Below are 18,480 nucleotides of genomic sequence, written 5' to 3'. Positions count from 1 at the left end.
TGGGTAGGATCCTAACATTTGGGTGTGCAAAACTAAGTGGGGTTATGTAGACGTTTATTTCTCAGGTTATTTGTATGGTTCTAAATCTGAAATGACACACTTTTGGAAACAGGGTGGATATAGTCGTGCCAGCTTGCCTTGTCAAACTGCCTGGCACATAGGGACAGCATGGAATCAGTCTTCTGCACCACCACTGTTACAGATCTGCTGGAGAAGACAGTGACCATTCTTGTTCCTCAGTGGCTCTTTTCTGCATTACAAATTGAATCAAGTCAGAATTTGATCCTAAGTGGTTTTGCTGAAAAAATGAATTAAAAAAAAAAAAAAGGACAGTTACATTTTTTATTGTATGTTTATTGTTTGTGCCTAAAGCCAGTCTGATGGCTGAAGCTCTCAAGCAGGGATTTCCCCTTTACTATGCATAAAGGAACTGAATTTCTGTTACATTTGAAACAGACTCTGGTATATCTGGATGCCTTCGCACAACTGAATGTGCAGTGGAGGGTCTCATAGCCAGATGTTTGAAGTTTTGTTTTTTTTGATGTGCCTGTAACAGGGCTTCAGTCCCTCTTCCCCCACCCCTAGAGAAAACCGCTTCTCAGCCACAGTCCTTTATTTCCCTCTTGCTGTTCTGGGATGCAAGTAGTATTTTGTGGGGGTTAGGAATTTTTAATTTAAAGCAGGAATATGTGGAGAGCTTTGAAAAAGATCTTGCAGAATCTCTATTGATTCTTTTAAATAATCCCCGAAGTCCATCAAGCCCTTGGGTCCCTCTCCCTGGAGGCAGCTTCCCGTGTTGGGATGGGACAGTGCTGGTGCCACCAGCCCCAGTTTGCTTAGAAAGGGAGTTCTGCTGCCATGGGCAAGGCAGGGCTTGGCTGGGGCTGGCGGGGGGAATTTCTAGAAAAGAGGTGTCCTCTAGAGGAGATGACACTGGAAGCAAACAGATTTTACTCTTGTCCCATCTGTGCCTCACTTGCATAGCTGTGCAAACCTAAGAGGAAATTTGGTTACAATAGAGTTTCATCCATTTTTGTGTCAAATTTTGTGCTATACTGCTAGGAAAACATATAGCTCCCCCTCCACACTCCTTAAATTAAAACTTATGTTTATCAGGATTAGAGTTTAATGTGTATATTTTTTAGTCACAAATTATGGCAATACTTTATGCAGAATAATGTAAATAAATTCAGATAAATTCTACTTTATGGGCAATTATTCATAAACGTGTCATTTTGAAAATACCTTGTTTAGCAGTTGGTATTATTAAAAAAAGAAAAGGAGAAAGCAAAGCCTTGATTCTGTGAAATATTTCAAAATTCTCAAAATGAAAACCTGGAGTTAAAAGATTAATCATATTTACCGTAACTAAAGCTCTCAAATTGTAACAGTTACAACAAATCACCACTGGAATTTTAAAATACAGTTTTCCCAAAGCTTTTCTGTGTAATGTGTGCATCTTTGCCTTTTCCTTATTTGCTCCCATTCATCCTTTCCTGTTACTGACATGGGTTTGTCTTTTTTCCCTTTAGAGAGTTTTGAGGTGACAGTCACCAAAGAAGGTGATAAAGGGTTCTTTCTATCCCTTTAATGAATATTAACCTACTAACTTTGGTTATGAAATGGGGAATCAGCACTGAAACAGAAGATCCTGTCATGCTCTTTTGTCCCATTTATACTCCCAGTTTTTTTCTATTTTAAAATATATTGATAAAAAGTGTTATGTAACTAAACCCTTGGTTAGAAATATCTGTAAATCAGACATCCATTTGAACCTTTTGGAGTTATTGTACATTCTGTGGACACTGAAGAAGTTGTTTGGAGGAAAGTAGCATTTTCTGATATTTTCACTTGTAGATCACTTCTTTGGGACAGCTGAAGTTTTCTACATGCTTTGTGAAGTGATGTTGAAGTGCTGAAGCTTTACAGCACCTTCCTGCAGTACACAGCCTTCAGGACTGACTTCAGTGGTTTAAAATATGAATCACCCCCCTCTTTTTGAATACCTCTAGATATGTTTTCATTAGGAGTGTGTTGTTGGTACTGAGAAACCACTGCAACTATAACAGCAAAACAGCGGGGTTTGTTGGTGTAAGAAAATCCCCATCAAATATAACAAGTTGCAGAGGTAAAAACACAGTGTAGGTGGTCAAAGAGTTTGAGTGGCTTTTGTTGTGTGCTGGGCTCACCCAGCTGTGCCAGCCAGTGCCGTGATGTGTTTAAAAATGATGTGCTGGGGACTTGTCTTCCAAGTTTGTAGGGTGAAGAGTTTGACTAGCAGGAAAGCCTTCTAAAACATTTCCTGAGAGCTTCCTTGACTAACATTTGGCCGGTGTTGGTAGATAGCTGTTGAAATGGATGCCTGAGAAGTTGGTATTTCTACCTTTCTCATTCAGTAGTTTATTTTGATTCCCTGATTTTAGCCAGGTACATTGCACAGGAAGACTTTGTCCTTTGATCTGTTGACAGAATTTCTGTAATTATGGTGCTGAGCCTGTACTCGAAGCCTTTTCATCCCTTGACTTGTAACTGTGCATTTTAACCTCTTGCTCTGGTCAAAGTAAACCAGCTGCCCAGCTATTGCCAGTAGCTTGGCATAGAAGATATTACCAGTGGCCTTGGCTGTATGCTCACATAAGATCTACTCTTGCCCTAGAGCTGTCTCAAGTACTCCTGTGAAATGCCTGTCTACATTTCTCTTTTTCTCTTTTGTACTCCTGCATGAATGGATGCAAAGTAAACAAGTTGCTTGGAAGGCAGACGTTTGCTTCTTTTTACTAAAGTTCCCAGAATTCACCCATTTTAAAGCACAGTGCTCTTGCTTTGTCCACAGACCCTCACAAACCCCTGGCTGCAAAATATTTGGTCATTTATTTTTGAAATGTATTATCATGTTGACCAGTTCTAACCTGTCTTTAACTCTGTAGGTGAGATTTGTGGATTTAAAATCCACGGGCAAAATGTTCCCTTTGAAGCAGTGGTAGTGGATAAATCCACTGGTGAGGGAATAATACGCTCTAAGGAAAAGCTTGACTGTGAGCTGCAGAAGGACTACACGTTCACCATCCAGGCCTACGACTGTGGGAAGGGACCAGATGGAGCAAACGCAAAGAAATCCCACAAGTAAGTCAGTCTGGGCTGGGCTGAGGGGAAGTTTGGTCCCAGGGGTCTGCTGCTTGTGGTGATTTATGGTCTGTGTATTGAGAGTCAATGGGAACCAAGTTCTCATACTAAAAGGCGTTTCATGGAGCCACAGACAGGGTCAGCTCAGAAGGGACCACACTGGGGCATCTGGTCCAACCTCCCTGCTCAAGCAGGGCAATAATAGTGATAAAAAGGGCAGCAAAATGGGCATGGACTGCTTGGACATCCCTTCATTTGTATTTTAGGTGGTATTGCTTTATTGATGTCTCTGGATTTGCATTAGAAAACCAGGTGGGGACAGAAGCAGGGAAACTGCTGATACACTTAAAATCTGTCTTGAGTTGGTAGAGTTTGCACTGGCATACCAGGCCTTGACATTGTTTTGGAATTCAGTTTCTAAATCAAAACACCTGATTCAAGAAGTCAGTCTATTAAGCTTAACAAAAAGCCAAAGCATTCATGTTTCTATCGTTTCCAGACAGCCCCACCAGAGAACCCAAGATCAATAGCATGGGGCTCATCTCTGCCTGCATTAAAGAATGGGAACAAAAGAGGTCTTTAGCTTATCTTTATCTAAGGAAAAACCACAATATAAAATAGTCTCCAGAAAACCCACTTGAGAATAACTGTTTGACACTCTGGTGTAAACATCTGCAGAACATGTGGGAGATGAGCAGTTGTGTAAAGCAATAAGATGAGGAATAGAGTAGCAGAGGTCATCTTGGTGAACAAACAAAATCTTTCTATTCTATAACTATACAAGGGTTTGAGTTTTATTTGTAAATAACCAGTGGTAGTAAACAGAATGTATTGACTTATATAAAACAAAACTGAATTATATAACAATACACTGGAGAAACAACCACTGCTTTCCTAGTTAGGGTAGTTGAGATTGTTTGGTTTATTAGTCAGTTGTTTCTGAGAGCTGGAATGCTGAAGGATGGCTTCATGTGAAAAAGAAGATGATTTGGCAGAATCTGTAATACCCTAAAAGCATTTATTTTAACAGGAGAAAAGTGGCAGTCATTCAGAATCAGGTGCAAACCTTCACATTCATAGAAGTAAGTGCCCTGGAAGAAAAAAAGGCAAATGTAAAATGTAGATTTTTCCTTGTTTAAAGTACCCAGGAAGCAGACCTTCAACACAGATTTTCCTTTCTTATTCCTTGGTTAGACCTATCTGTGTAGTTCTTGCAACAGATATTCTCTGGTAGTATAAATGCTGTTTGCCTTCATTTCAGTGGTGTATTATAGGGTATGGGGAGACAGGTTTGAGGCTGGTGGGAGGGAGATCATTTGGAGCCCATTGCTCAGGAGCAGTGCAGTTCCAAGCTGTCAGGTTGAAAGACTGGCATGGCTCTGGTGGCAGAGAGGGGGCTGCTGGATCCAGGGCTGGCTGGAGCAGGGTGTGCAGTGCCTGGGAGCTCTCTGCGTGTCGTTGCAGGGCCACAGTCCACATCCAGGTGAACGACGTGAACGAGTACGCGCCGGTGTTCAAGGAGAAGTCCTACAAGGCCACGGTCATCGAGGGCAAGAGGTACGACAACATCCTCAAGGTGGAGGCCGTGGATGCAGATTGCTCCCCCCAGTTCAGCCAGATCTGCAGCTACGAGATCGTGACCCCGGATGTGCCCTTTGCCATCGACAAGGACGGTGAGACACCGAGCCGGGCGCAGGGCTGACTCGCACTGACACCCAAAGAGCAGGGGTCACCCTGCCAGCAGGGCTGGGCTGGGGTCTGGCACTGGGGAGTCAAACAGTGCAGGGGAATTCACTTGCTGATGAGTTTATTCAAGTCTGTATGAAATACATAAATGGTACCTGGATGTGTTTTATGCAGTAATGACCCTGAAGAATTGTCTTGATGTCTGACCATTGCCTTTCTTCTGTGTCAGGTTATATAAAAAACACAGAAAAGTTAAGCTATGGTAAAGAACACCAGTATAAACTGACAGTAACAGCCTATGACTGTGGGAAGAAGAGAGCTGCTGAGGATGTGTTGGTTAAAATTAGCATTAAGCCCACGTGCAAGCCTGGCTGGCAAGGTTAGTTTGCTGTCTTTCCTCTCTGCTTTTAGCATTTGCTGGTACCTTCAGTTAAACACGAGGGATCTTTTAATATTGTTTCTTTGGATAAATATTCAGGTTGGAGCAAAAGAATAGAATATGAGCCTGGCACTGGTTCTTTGGCTCTGTTCCCTGGGATGCATTTGGAGACGTGTGATGAGCCAATAACCTCAGTGGAAGCAACGGTGGAGCTAGAAACCAACCATATTGGTAAAGGCTGTGACAGAGACACCTACTCTGAGAAATCCATCCACAGGCTCTGTGGTAAGAAGGCTTTTGTTAAAATAAAAGTGGTCTCTCTTGCTTACTAGTTTTACTTTTAATTTTGCGTTAGATTAGAAATCAATGAGTAGATCTGGTCTTCAATTGCACATAGTTTTGTTCAACTCATTTCCTTATTGGCAGCAAAAGGCATGAAATTGCCTGAAGGTGACTTCTACAATAATTCTCAAATGTGGTAAAGAATCTCTCTCTTCTGCCTCTCTACTCTCTTACATAGACTAATAATGTCCCTTGCATGAAATTCATAATCAAGAGCTGGAAGAATTTGTGTGGAAGGGTATGGCCATTAAAGCCTGTGTTTTTCTGAGCATCATGGATGTAATGTCTGCAATCTGAGAAATACATGATGGAAAACTAGAGAAAACTAAGAAAGAGTGTTTTGTAAAACAACAGTTAACTTGGATAGTTAGATTTGTGCTGTGCTTGCCCAGGAATAAAGGCCCTTGGCATCCACTTACGCTGCAGTTAAAGGTCTTACAAAAAGTCAGTGAAGTCCTTTGTAGCCATATGGAAGAATTGGGATTACAGGATAAGTTATCTCTCGTGACTTATGTCTTCAAGCGCAGTTGAAAGTAATTGCAAGTCTGAGTAGCATGTAAGCCCAGAGAGGCAGGCAATTCCTGATTGAGGTCAGTGTGACGTTAAAGGTACCTGCTGCTGACGGTGCTGCCTGCACAGGGAGGGGGTGCTTGTGCACTCTTCAGCTGCTTCACTTCTGTTCTCACACTGACTGCAGTGTCTAGAGAAGGGCATCGTGCTCGTGGGGCTGAGGGATGAGCATTCATGAAAGGCTTCCTGAGACAGAGGCAAAATACCATTCTATAGCTGTGGAGGTTGAAACCGTTTTGCTTATTATGAGATTAGTTGTCTACCCAGAAGTGAAATTTCTGGAAGTTGCCATGGTATTAGATGCCTGTAATTAATGCCACACTATTTAAAAGGAGAATTGGGTGATGGTAGTGCATAATCCTGACAGTTGGTGCTGAGAAATTAGTGCTGAGGTAAACATTTGAATTTGAAAACAGTGGTGGTCTTTTAAATTTCTGATTTCATTTGAGCATTTGTGTTGTAGGTGCTGCTTCTGGCACAGCTGAGCTGCTCCCCCCTCCAAGCAGTGCTGCTAACTGGACTGTGGGGCTGCCCACGGATAATGGCCATGACAGCGACCAGGTCTTCGAGTTTAATGGCACACAGGCTGTGAAGATTCCAGATGGTGTTGTCACAGTCAATCTGAAAGAGCCCTTCATGATTTCAGTATGGATGAGGCACGGGCCTGGAACCAAAGAGAAAGAGACAATTCTGTGCAATTCAGACAAGACAGGTTTGTCAATACTTCAATTATAAATAGTCTTTTTGGTTGGTCGGGTTTTTATGTGCTCTGGCAGTACATGTGACAGTGTTTTCTCTACCTTGAGGTTTTCTTGGAATTTATATGAAGTTGACTTTAAAAATCACTGTTGTGCTTATGTTCAGGCTCGGCCTTAGATTATGTAGCTTCAGATTGGGCAGACTTGTTTTTCTAATTCTGTTTCAGTTTACATTATGCACTTCTTTTGCTGTGGTAGATGACTTATTCTGGCACTGCAGCCTCGAGTTTGCATCTCCAAAGATAGCCTTTTTCTTGAAGCTGCCTAAAAACATTAAGACACACATATCAGGTCTAGTGACAGCATTTGCTGCTGTGTCTTTATTTTCCTTAGGAAGATATAATTTCTCTTTCTCCAGAGATGCTTTTTTTAATTCTGTGCATAATTTCACTCTCTGCTTATGACACAGAAACAATAATTTGGAAAATGCCATTAATGAGAATGAAATGTGATAACCCTGTTTCCATAATTGCCATTTGTCTCAAAAGAAGCTCTTTTGTTTGCAAATAGAGCTCTTTTTCTCCTGCTGACAGGTTTTATCTCTGGCTGCTCAGTGCTGTGCCTTGGTCTAGGTTGGGTTTGGATAGAGAGTTCTCTGTTCTGCAGCCTCATGGGTTCTTCAAGAGTGCTTGCCCTCACTACTGCTGCAAATGTTTTACATTCCTCTTACCGTGCCTGACTTACTTCTGCATTGATTACTGCCTATCAGTGACTTTGATATTTAAGTGTGAAATTGCAGAGCGGGTGGATTTTTTAGGTGAGGTTTGCAGGCATTAATTGTTAATTAATTAATTGTTAATTGTTACTGCCGTGCAGATATGAACCGGCACCACTACACCCTCTACGTGCACAACTGCCGCCTGGTCTTCCTGCTCCGCCAGGACCCCTCCGAGGGCAAGAGCTACAAACCTGCCGAGTTCCACTGGAAGCTCAATCAGGTGAGCCTGCAGGGCTGAGTGCTGGAGTGCCAGAGTGAAAGCCAGCGAGCACTGACCTCCCTGGCAGTGTCCTTAGTCATGAGTGCTTCCTGCTGCTCCAAACTCTGACTGCTGTTCTGCAGAGCCCAGCAGTGCTGCTTCTGCTTGTGATCAAGTGGCAGCTTCAGCTTTTCATCTTGATAGATAATACAGCGTCAGTCTTACAGCTGTGACATCAGTTGTCTTCACTAAATGCACTCTAAGGTGGAGTGCGTGAGAAAACAGGATGTATTTACTCCAGGTTGATTATAGCATTCAAGTACTTCTGAGCATGTGACATTTTCTCAGCGCCCTGGATCTGTGATAAATAGTCATGGCTTTTTAACAGTTTCTCTCAGCAAATACCTGTCCTTTGTCAAGTAAGGTTCTCTTATAACAGTATTTCAGGATGTGCATGCATGTAGATATGTATTTTTAGATTGAAGTATGCTGTTATTTAATATAAAAATTAAAGGAAAGGAAGTATATGCAGCTTCCTGTTTTGGCAACAGAATAAAGAAACTTTTTATTAATGTTTGGCAGTCAGTTTGCTTTTCAGATGTGTGCCATGTGTGTGAAAGATCAGCTGTGTCTGTACAGGATTGTGTTGTAGGTCGTTGGTACAGCTGCATGTATGTTTATGTAAAACAGACACCAGGTCAGTTACTGAACTGTAATGGGGGAAAAAAAAGAACTTTCAAAACTCTCTATTCAGGTGTGTGACAAAGAGTGGCACCACTACGTTGTCAACGTTGAATTTCCCGCGGTGTCTCTTTACGTGGATGGGGTTTCCTATGATCCTTTCCCAGTCACTGAGGATTACCCACTCCACCCTTCCAAGATAGAAACACAGCTGGTGGTTGGAGCATGTTGGCAAGGTAACTATTGACAGTTGTTAATACTTCTAATTAACTTTGTTTAATGAAATCTTTGTGGTTGTCTAGAGGCAGCAGATCTTTTTAGTGCATGAAATGTAACGTGTTTTGCCTCTTGCAGATGGGTTTTACTCCAAGCTGGTATCACGTATTTCCTCGGAGTAATTTTTTCCAGGAGTGTTTGTTTGTTTTCTCGTTGGCCACAGGTGTGTGAAATACAGGGCTGCTCACCAGCCTGTATTCCATCAACATGATTTTTGTGGTGGCCATGGGGAGTACTGTTAGCTTATTTTTAATAGGAGTTGTAACAATACCTCATATACTTCAGATTATCAAGCAGAACACTTCATTTCAAGTAGGTTGAAAAGCATCTTGTAGGAAAAGTGTTCTCATCAGTGGAAGCCTGTCCAGTAGACAGCTCTGCAGAGCAACACAGCAGTGCTGTCTCTTGGGTATTTTACCATTTCTGTTTATAAAAATAGACATCTGCTTTATTGTCTGTGCTATTTAGGCTGCTCTAAGTTGTATATACAGCTCCTCTCCAAGGAGAAAAAGATTTTATCCTTCTGAAGAAGTTCTTTTAACGTTTCTTTCAAAAAATTAAAAGCCAATTTTCATTTTTGGTGCTTCCATTTGATAAATTGACTGCTCAATACATGTGATTCTATTACTGATAAGGGAATCTGTGTTGATAATGGCTTCTTTTGATCAGCTAACAATACCTTTTGGTGATTTACTGTATTAGTCTGGATCTCACATTGATTTCCTCTCAAATGGAGCCAGTTGTTAGACTTGTGTCATCTTACTAAAGGTGGTTTGTGTGGGGTTTCCTCTCTTGGTTCTGCAGCTCTTGCTGGTGTCCCTGCTGCTTGTGTGTGGGGCTCTTTGGGCTGTGGTGCCATGACTGTTCTTGTAACAGCACAGTGATGTCTTCCCCTGCACTGCAGCTCTTTGTCTCCAAGAACTCGTAATCCTTGAGGAGCTGGGTCCAATATAAGCAAATTTTGGGGGATATGCTGCTTTGTGTATTCTGGGGTTTGAGAGTTTGCCAAATTGTAACTACTTGGTCCTTTCCCTATTGTCCTATTCTTTGTCTTGCTTTTCTACAGAATATACAGGAAGTGAAAATGACAATGAAACTGTGCCCGAGACCTCTGCAGGTTGCTGGAGTTTTTTTCCCTACTGTTTTATTTCATTTTTAAGCCAAGACATTGCTTCATCTCACACACAGCATGAAATGCAGGCATTGCATTTGGGCCATTGACCTTCACATAATCCTCTCCTAGGCTTGTGTCTTCATTGTGCTTCTATTTGCAGAGCATCATCAGCTGACTTCTGCTTGGGTTTGGGTTTTTTTGTTTGTTTTGGGTATTTTTTTGGTTGCATCCAAATGTACTTCCATGTACAAATCTGCAATGGTTGGGATTGCAGTGAAGTGGTGAAAAAAGTTGCTGTTGTAAAATAGCAGCTATAATCTCTTTCATCCAGTTTTGTTAAAGCATAAACACATGTCATCCTATATAAATGTATGTATTTATGCATGTAGGTATGTGTCTTTATTATAGAATTTATTCAGTACATTGGGCAGGACCTCTGGAACTCAGGTACCTTTGCTCCTCTCTCAGAACAAGACTGATCTAAAGGATCAGGCTGCTCATAAACACAGACCTGTAACTCACAAGGGATACTCACTTGGTCAGATATCTATTTAAATTCTAATTGTGAATGGGCAAAAATGCTTTGACTACCGGGTATTTTAGATTTGCTCCAGGGTTATTTCCCCATAACAAATTTTAGTGATTGTTCGGTGGGTTTTGTGTCTTGAGTTGAGATACTTAAAATTAGTGTCTATTTTCAGAAGTGAATTCAAGATATGTACCCTTCCTGTAAAGTTTAAGAATTGCTGGGATAGTCTGGACGTAACTGGCAAGAGGTTTCTAGCTGTGCATCACATTTTAATTTGGCAAGGAGGGAGCAGCATCCAGGGGCTCCAGAAGCTGAAGCTATATGAAAATTGTATCATTTGTAACAGGACATTTCACCACTAAATATTTGAGTTGTACCAAGGATCTTTTATCACTTAGAATTCTAAACTTGTTTTAGAAGTTCTTTCTAAAATCAGGTTGCTTAGTTAAGTAATGGGCTTGAAAACAGACATTTCCAGGTGGTATTTTGTGGCCCCAGGATTTAGTAAGATGGACTAGCTGATCATTATGACATCATCTTCAAAAACACTGAGGAATCAAGGATTTGTTAGGTTGCCCTTATCAGACTTAACTCAGCTGAGGTGCCTGGGTTTAAATTGCTCACTTGAATCTGCAGAGAGAAGATGGCACCACCTGAGGAGGGGGCAGATAGCTCTTGGACACCTCTCTCAGAATGAGCTGAATGACTTTACAAAGCTCCTTTCTACCCTTGGAGTGTAGGGAGAACCTGCAGTGCTGGTTTAGGTGGAGATCCTCACACCTGGAGGGATGCTGTCCTGAGTAGAAGGAGGTGTTACCTCAGCAGGAAGATTGAGGTTTCATGGCTCATCCCATTGTGTTTGATTTCTGAGCACCACCTCGCTGTATGGGGCTTCTTTTGAGATGTTTGTCATGGAGCAGCCAGTTCAAGGTGGCCACAGCTGTCTGAAGGCCAAGTGCATGGTGAACTGTTTAATTCTTTCTTTATGCCTGACCATAATCACAAGGTTAACACCCAGAATGGATGAAAACTAACCTGCATGTGTGTAATACTGTGTGTATCAGCTGGCATACTTGTTGTTTTACAAAAGAAAAAGAAAAAAGAATCATAACAAGTAAAGATTTTTTCTCCCTCGTGTTTTGAAGGTGGTGAACTGCGCATGGCTCAGTTTTTCCGTGGCAGTTTGGCAGGGCTGATGATCCGTTCTGGTAAACTGGAGAACAAGAAGGTGATTGATTGCCTCTACACCTGCAAAGAGGGGCTGGATTTGCAGATGGCTGATGGTGTTGGCAAAGGTGTGAAGGTAAATTTGCATATAAATAAAGGGGAACATATATATTCCTTCCCTGATAAGAGTTGCAAGTTTTACTGACAAGAGTTGACAGGGTGCCCCAGATACAACAAGCTCATCTCTTGTGGCAGTCTGCATTAATATTACATAAAACCAGGAAACTTTTCTTGTATAAACCTGGTCTTAGGAATGAAAGTTACTCTGCTGTCTTTTAAGTCTTGAAGACTTACATATTTGTAAGCTTCTGTTTTACCAGCTGTGAAGATTGTCTAATAAGAGATCTTTAACAAGCAGCTTCATAAAATGAGATTATGTGGCTTTTTCAGTAGCAAGGCTGTGTGAACAGAGCTAAATTTCTCTTATATGTTAGGTGTCTCTCTTCTGTATTACTAGAACCAGAGCTATATGTGCTTAGATTTTTTTTCTTAAAGAATGAAACACAAATGCACTGCACTGGGGTGAGGCAGTGCGTAGGGAGCTCAGACTGTGTGCCACAAGGGCGGGAAGTAGCAACCCTGTTGCTTTGAATATGGAAGCAATTCTCCTGTATTTAGCAGAGCTGAACTCCAGTTTGAATTGCCAGATCATGTCACTCAGTTGAGTGTTCTCTTACAGTTTTCTTCCTTTTTTTCAGCTCCACATGAACCCGAGCCAGTCAACGCTGACCATAGAAGGGGATGACATTGACAGGGTGGACAAGGCCATGCAGCACATTTCCTACCTGAACTCCCGCCAGTTCCCAACTCCTGGCATTCGGAGGCTGAAGATCACCAGCACTGTCAAGTATGTCCTGGTGCTGACCTGCAGCATCCTGTGCAGGGCTGGTGGAGCCTGGTGTTCATGGATCTCACCTGGGAGAAACAAAAGAGTCCTGGGCTATGTGACCATCCCACATTTCAGTACAGCAGATGTTTTCCACACCAGCGCTCTGCTTTCTTCCTGAGAATGGAGTAGGGAGTGTGTAAGATGGGGAGGAAAGTACTGCCAGAGTGCTGGGAGTGTCTCCAGCGTCACAGCTTCATTTAAAGGGGTTACCTGTGTCTCTAAGTCAAAATGTAGAAATGAGGCCAAATGGTAACTGTAAGTAAAAATTAATTGTAGGATTGCTCCCCTGGTGGCTATTCCAGGGCAGCTGATGAATTTATCTAAGACTCTTGGGTCTGAGACAGCTTTTCAAAAATTTATAAAGCAATTACTGTGTTTAATTGTGCTTCCCCCTGAAATAACCATCTTGACTGCAAAACTGCTTCTGTCTCTCAGGTGTTTCAATGAAGAGGCCTGTGTCTCCATTCCCTCTGTGGAGGGGTATGTCATGGTCTTGCAGCCAGAGGAGCCAAAAATCAGCCTGAGTGGCATCAACCACTTTGCGCGCTCTGCCTCAGAGTTCGAGAGCTCCGAGGGCGTTTCCCTCTTCCCGGAGCTTCGCATCATCAGCACCATCACCCGGGAGGTGGAGCCCGAGGGAGATGGGGATGAAGATCCTACAGGTAACAGCCACTGTTGCCCACCCTCAGCTGACTCAGTGCTCCTGGAGAAGCATCTTCCTCTTGCAGAGAGGTGTGGGCTTTTAATACAGAATCCAATAAGGGAAAAAAAGATGTAGATCCTCTGGTCTGGGCTAACAAAAACTTACCTGGAAATGATAAAAAGTCCAGGCCATTATCCTCATGTAAATATGCCTTGTTTGTATTTTGTATTTTATTTTTTAAATCATTATTTTGTGAATACTTGTTCTCCTCAGGCCTAGATTTTAATATTTGTTCTGCTGTTTCTGCTTAAATCTTTGTCATTTTCTCTGATTTTTAGTCCAAGAGTCTTTGGTATCTGAAGAGATCATGCACAACCTGGATATGTGTGAGGTGACAGTGCTGGGAGAGGAGCTAAATCAGGAACAAGAGAGCCTGGAGATTGACATGACACGATTGCAGCAGAAAGGCATTGAGATGAGCAGTTCCAACCTAGGCATGATAATCACAGGTAAGGTTCCTGCTGCTGCTCTTGGGAGGGTCTGAAGGGACTGACAAAGGGAGTAGTTCTAGAGAGGTGGTTTGTAACACCTTACTCCAAATACTTCATTTTTTTTAGAATTTCAAGCTTGTACTACCTTTAGAATTCCAAGCATAGCAATTCTGTGGAAAGCTGTTATTCCAGAAAATACAACATTCTAGAACCTTCCTTCTGTTCTTTACTCTGTTCCAAATAGCAGGTCACCTCTGGACTGTGGAACTGCCATTAGACTTTGCCCCAGAAAAGGCTTGTTCCTTCCAGGGGTACTCCAGTGCCTAGAAGCATGCATCATTCTTTTCTCTTATGTTGAAGTATTCCATAGAAAAGCTCCCAGAATCCTTTCAAAGACTCGCTGGGTTTAGGATTTTATCACAAAACCAACCCACAGGATTTCAGTGGAGCCACACGTGTGTGTCAGTGGTGTTACCATTTCTGCATCCTTGAACACCTGCTGGCCAAGAAACCTTAGGTGAAGCAAGGGAGCAGTATTTGCCTGGGTGTGAAGGGTGCCAGTCCTTTGCAGAGCAGCTGCTGTAGCTGTGGCTGTCCCCACAGGGGTGGACACCATGGCTAACTACGAGGAGGTTCTGCACCTGATCCGCTACAGGAACTGGCACACGGCGTCTCTGTTCGACAGGAAGTTCAAACTGCTCTGCTCCGAGCTCAACGGCCGCTACGTCAGCAACGAGTTCCAGGTGGAGGTGGGTGCCTGCCTGTAAATATTAGGAAACATGAGCATTTCAGCTTGAAATAAACTTGTTGTTTGTAGAAGAAGTAGTGTGGCTGATGGAGGTGTGAAGGTGAAAAGGTTGCATTGAAAACACAGATTATTAATTTAGCAAATGGAGTGAGAGTGGTGCTACCACAGAGCTGAGTGGCCTTTGTGTGTCACTTCTGGGATGCCACAGATGGGCGTGCTGGGCCCTTTGATGTTTTGCTTGTGATGTGTAAATTTCTGATACTAGGGGATTACAAGCACAGAGAGGCTAAAATTGCATTTCCTCTGCAGCAGGGTACAGGTTACTTATTATTTAGTATGCTTACATCAAATAGATGGAAGTACAGCAGAAAATGGCATTAAAAGCACTAAAATTTTGATTTTTTTTCTCGTTATTTTTATCTCTTCAGAATTAAACTATTGGGTTTCTGAAGTTTAACACTTTCTGTTTGTGTCTAGGTGAATGTTATCCACACAGCCAGCCCAGTGGAACATGCCAATCACATTGCTGCACAGCCACAGTTCATTCACCCAGTGCATCATTCCTTTGTTGATCTCTCTGGTCACAACTTGGCAAACCCTCATCCCTTTTCAGGTCAGGATTCTCAGCCATTGAGTTGAGCTGTTTTTTTGTCTTTCAGATTGATGTGATTATATTTAAGGAAATGAAGCCTAGTTCTTGCTTTCCTACTGACTTTTTAAATGGCTGTAGACAAACTGCCTTTGTGTAATATATATGAAATATAATAATGTACTGAAATACGGGTGTAAAGCCATTTCCTCTGGCAGGTGATGGGAAGAGGAGTAGTTGTTAGCACGGTGTAAGCTGTGTGTGTGTTGTGTTTTCTGGCTGCAGTGGTCCCCAGCACAGCCACCGTGGTGATCGTGGTGTGTGTCAGCTTCCTGGTGTTCATGATCATCCTGGGCGTGTTCCGGATCCGCGCCGCGCACCAGAGAACCATGCGGGACCAGGACTCGGGCAAGGAGAACGAGATGGACTGGGACGACTCTGCTCTGACCATCACTGTGAACCCCATGGAGGTAACCCCTGCTGGCCTCCTCAGCTGGGGTTGGCCACGGGCACCAGAGAGCAGAGCCAGCCCTGGGCACGGGGCAGAGGCGTTACCTGGGAATTTAGAACAAATGTGCCAAATGCCAAGGGCAGTTGGCTCTAGCTGCTGTACAGCAGCTACTAGCTGCTGTAGTTGGTTGGGATCTTGCAGGGGTTAGAGTTTTATGATGGAGAATGGCATTTTACAGGCCAGTGTCCAGCACTAGTGTTCATCATGTGCACAGTGCCTGAAACACAGCTTGCTTTTGTCTAAACTAGCAGGAATTTATTGTCAAAACATCTGTGTTTATGATGTTTCCTTCTCCTGTGGCTGACATCTGAATTTTTAGAAAATTGGCTCTATGTCCTAATGTAAGATTCTTTTCCAGTAGAATTTGCAGTACTGGATAACCCTTCAGAGCCACTTTGTGTAGAGTGCCAGGATTGACAGCAGTGTCACAGAACTTTTTTTACAGCATGCTACTTCCTTTGTCTTTCTGGTTTCTGTCTAATTTCTGCTGAACTTCTAAATCCAGCAAGGAATCTGCAATAGCTCTTCCTCAGTATAATACCTTGAATAAAGAACAAAAAGAATTTTAGCCAGTATGGTAATGACAGCTAATTTTTGTCTGAACAGACTTACGAGGATCAACACAGCAGTGAAGAGGAGGAGGAGGAGGAGGAAGAAGAAAGTGAAGATGGAGAAGAAGATGACATCACTAGTGCAGAGTCTGAAAGCAGTGAGGAGGAAGAGGGAGAGCAGGAGGAGGACCAACAGAATGTTAACAGACAGCAGCAGCTGGAATGGGATGACTCTACCCTCAGTTATTGATTCTAGCTGCTCCCTTTGTCTTTCTGTTCCCACTCTAGAAGACTCCACTGTAACACACTCCATTGGTACCAAGGATTCATGGTGTTTAAAACAAAAAATTCATTCTGGCCAGTAGATTGACCCCCCACACAAGCCGTGTTTGTGTTCTGTCAGCTAGTTCCTGATGTTTAGGGTTGTAGTTAGCACCTCTTCCTTCAGCCATGCCTCAGTGACTGGATTTTTTTTACACTCTGTGAGGAACCACCTTGCACTTTTTTCTTCATGTCATCTCAGCTAAGTGACTCTACAGCTCTGTAGCCATTGCACATGAATTTCTGAACTGTCTTTTTTTGCTCAGTGAAACAAACTTGGCTTTGTTCCTTTTTCTCTTTCTAAAAGATGCAAAGATTGCTTGTTGACAAAGGGTAAAGCTGCTCATTTCAGCCTGTTGATTTCTTTTAATTTTTTTTCCCCGAATTAGTGCATGTGTAAAGTGGCAGAATGAGGTTAATATGTAGAAGATTAACAAGACTTTTTAATATTTTGTAAATATATTGGAATTATGTAATTACGTCATTTGTGGTAGTGAAAACAGGGATTGGGGTTTAAAACATGCTAAAGTGAAAAATCATGCAGCATGAACTATTCCAAGTCTCATCCTACTGCAGCAGGAGCACGGGCACAGTTCTTAGTGTAGATGTTCAGTAACTCTGTCTTGGCCTTGACTGCGATGTGTGCTCATGCCCCGCTCTCCTTGAACTCCTTCCTTTTCTTTCATCTCCTTTTTTTTTGCAGAGGGAACAGACAAGCTTGTGAGAAGTTGTAAAGGCTTTAGGAGCCTCTGCAGAGGTTCAGCTCCCCTGTGCACTACAGTTTGTTTTTAGTTTTATTTTTATCTCCAATTAAGGCTTGCCATAAAGGCTTTTAAGTTATTGGGGAAATAACACTACATGTACGGTGGGCAGAGTGTGCCTGGAGTGCAGTGTGGGCTGTGCACACTGGGTGTAGGGGAGGCTGAGACCTGGCTGCCTGAGCACCCAGGCTACCAGTCTACATGGATAGGGATTTTGGGGTTTTTTGTTGTTCATTTTTTCTAATTTGGAAGTGGGAGGGTTTGGGGTGTAGCTGATACCACTGAACACTCCTGCTCCTCCCCTGCAGCCCCTTGTACAGTAATTCAGATTGTCGGTGTTTTAAGCCTTTGTTTACACTTAGTAATTGTGTTTTCCTGCTGGTGAAAAACCGTAGCATAAACTATCCGACCAGAAAACCTTGGGAATCATATTAATTCATGTGATTTGGGTTGTTTCTGATCCCAGTTCCAATTTGGGATTGCAGAGGGCAGTAGCTGGAAGGTACAAACATGGGGGGGGGCTGTTTTTCCTGTCAGGCAGGGTTGTTTAACTTTATTTGGTCTGATGCAGAGTCGTGAATAATGAATTTCTGCTCGATCTCTGTGGAGTGGATTAAAGCATAACTTGTTCTGCCTGTAGCAGGAGCCTGGGACTGCATTCCCTCCTGAGCACGGTAAGCCAAGCGCCAGCGTTTGCTCCTGGTGTGGGTGCAGAGCCCAGCGTGCCACAGCCAGGCCAGGCCAGGGCCAGGAGCACTGGGAAGGGCCAGAGAGGGGCACAGAGGCTGCTGAGCACCAGAGGGATAAAGGATCAGGGCTGAGCACGTGTTTGTACAGCTGGATTTCCAGGGCAGCCCTGCTCTCCTATGGGATTGATGGGGCTTTGCTCTGGGGGAACCCACTGAGGAGTGCCTTTACACAGAGATGGACCTGGCAGCAGGGAAAGAACCCACACCAGAGCTTACTGTTTTTGGGGGTTGTTTTTTGGTTTTGTTTTTTTTTAATGTAAAATTTTAGATTTCTAAAATGGGAAAATGGTTTTGACTACTTATGTGGTAATTAACTGCTAGTTTTAAGTAAACTGGGAAACTTTTAACTTATGTCTGACAGTTGTCCTGTGTTAATGTGTAGAAGACTTATCCTTCCATATACTGTTGCTGTAGCTGCTGTATTTTAGACCAAAACTGATCATGACTTAATGGTAATACTGAGGGGTTGTAATGTCCTGATGCAGTTTGTAGCCACTGTGGGTATAACTTTTCAGATGTGTATATTGGTAACAGGTCAGTTTGGAAAGTCTATAAGCTACAATAAATTTCTGGTTCTAAAGGTTGTTTGCATTTTTTATTTTCCTGAGTGAAACAAAATAGAATC

At 42.8% G+C, this 18,480-nt stretch overlaps 1 protein-coding gene across 4 annotated transcripts in view; it reads left to right on the top strand.

Moving 5' to 3' along the window:
• CLSTN1 (calsyntenin 1) overlaps window positions 1-18,435 on the top strand; it is a 29,949-nt gene extending 11,514 nt beyond the window's left edge. The window contains exons 3-19 of one of the 4 annotated variants that reach the window (XM_030289247.4): window positions 1,533-1,562; window positions 2,928-3,123; window positions 4,588-4,796; window positions 5,039-5,188; window positions 5,288-5,473; window positions 6,564-6,812; window positions 7,675-7,796; window positions 8,530-8,692; window positions 9,799-9,849; window positions 11,521-11,678; window positions 12,301-12,449; window positions 12,927-13,153; window positions 13,473-13,643; window positions 14,229-14,374; window positions 14,851-14,986; window positions 15,248-15,432; window positions 16,080-18,435. In XM_030289247.4, coding sequence (XP_030145107.4) covers window positions 1,533-1,562; window positions 2,928-3,123; window positions 4,588-4,796; window positions 5,039-5,188; window positions 5,288-5,473; window positions 6,564-6,812; window positions 7,675-7,796; window positions 8,530-8,692; window positions 9,799-9,849; window positions 11,521-11,678; window positions 12,301-12,449; window positions 12,927-13,153; window positions 13,473-13,643; window positions 14,229-14,374; window positions 14,851-14,986; window positions 15,248-15,432; window positions 16,080-16,274 — 2,723 coding nt within the window. In that variant the 3' untranslated portion in view covers window positions 16,275-18,435. The remainder of the gene's footprint in view (window positions 1-1,532; window positions 1,563-2,927; window positions 3,124-4,587; window positions 4,797-5,038; window positions 5,189-5,287; window positions 5,474-6,563; window positions 6,813-7,674; window positions 7,797-8,529; window positions 8,693-9,798; window positions 9,850-11,520; window positions 11,679-12,300; window positions 12,450-12,926; window positions 13,154-13,472; window positions 13,644-14,228; window positions 14,375-14,850; window positions 14,987-15,247; window positions 15,433-16,079) is intronic. The other 3 variants (XM_030289248.4, XM_030289249.4, XM_030289250.4) reach the window with 3 other exon arrangements.
• The last annotated feature ends 45 nt before the right edge of the window (window positions 18,436-18,480 follow it).

Source organism: Taeniopygia guttata, chromosome 21, assembly GCF_048771995.1.
Source record: "Taeniopygia guttata chromosome 21, bTaeGut7.mat, whole genome shotgun sequence".
Taxonomy (NCBI): Eukaryota; Metazoa; Chordata; class Aves; order Passeriformes; family Estrildidae; genus Taeniopygia; species Taeniopygia guttata.
The sequence above is the reverse complement of the archived record's forward strand: the minus strand, read 5'-3'. Positions and strand labels throughout refer to the sequence as shown.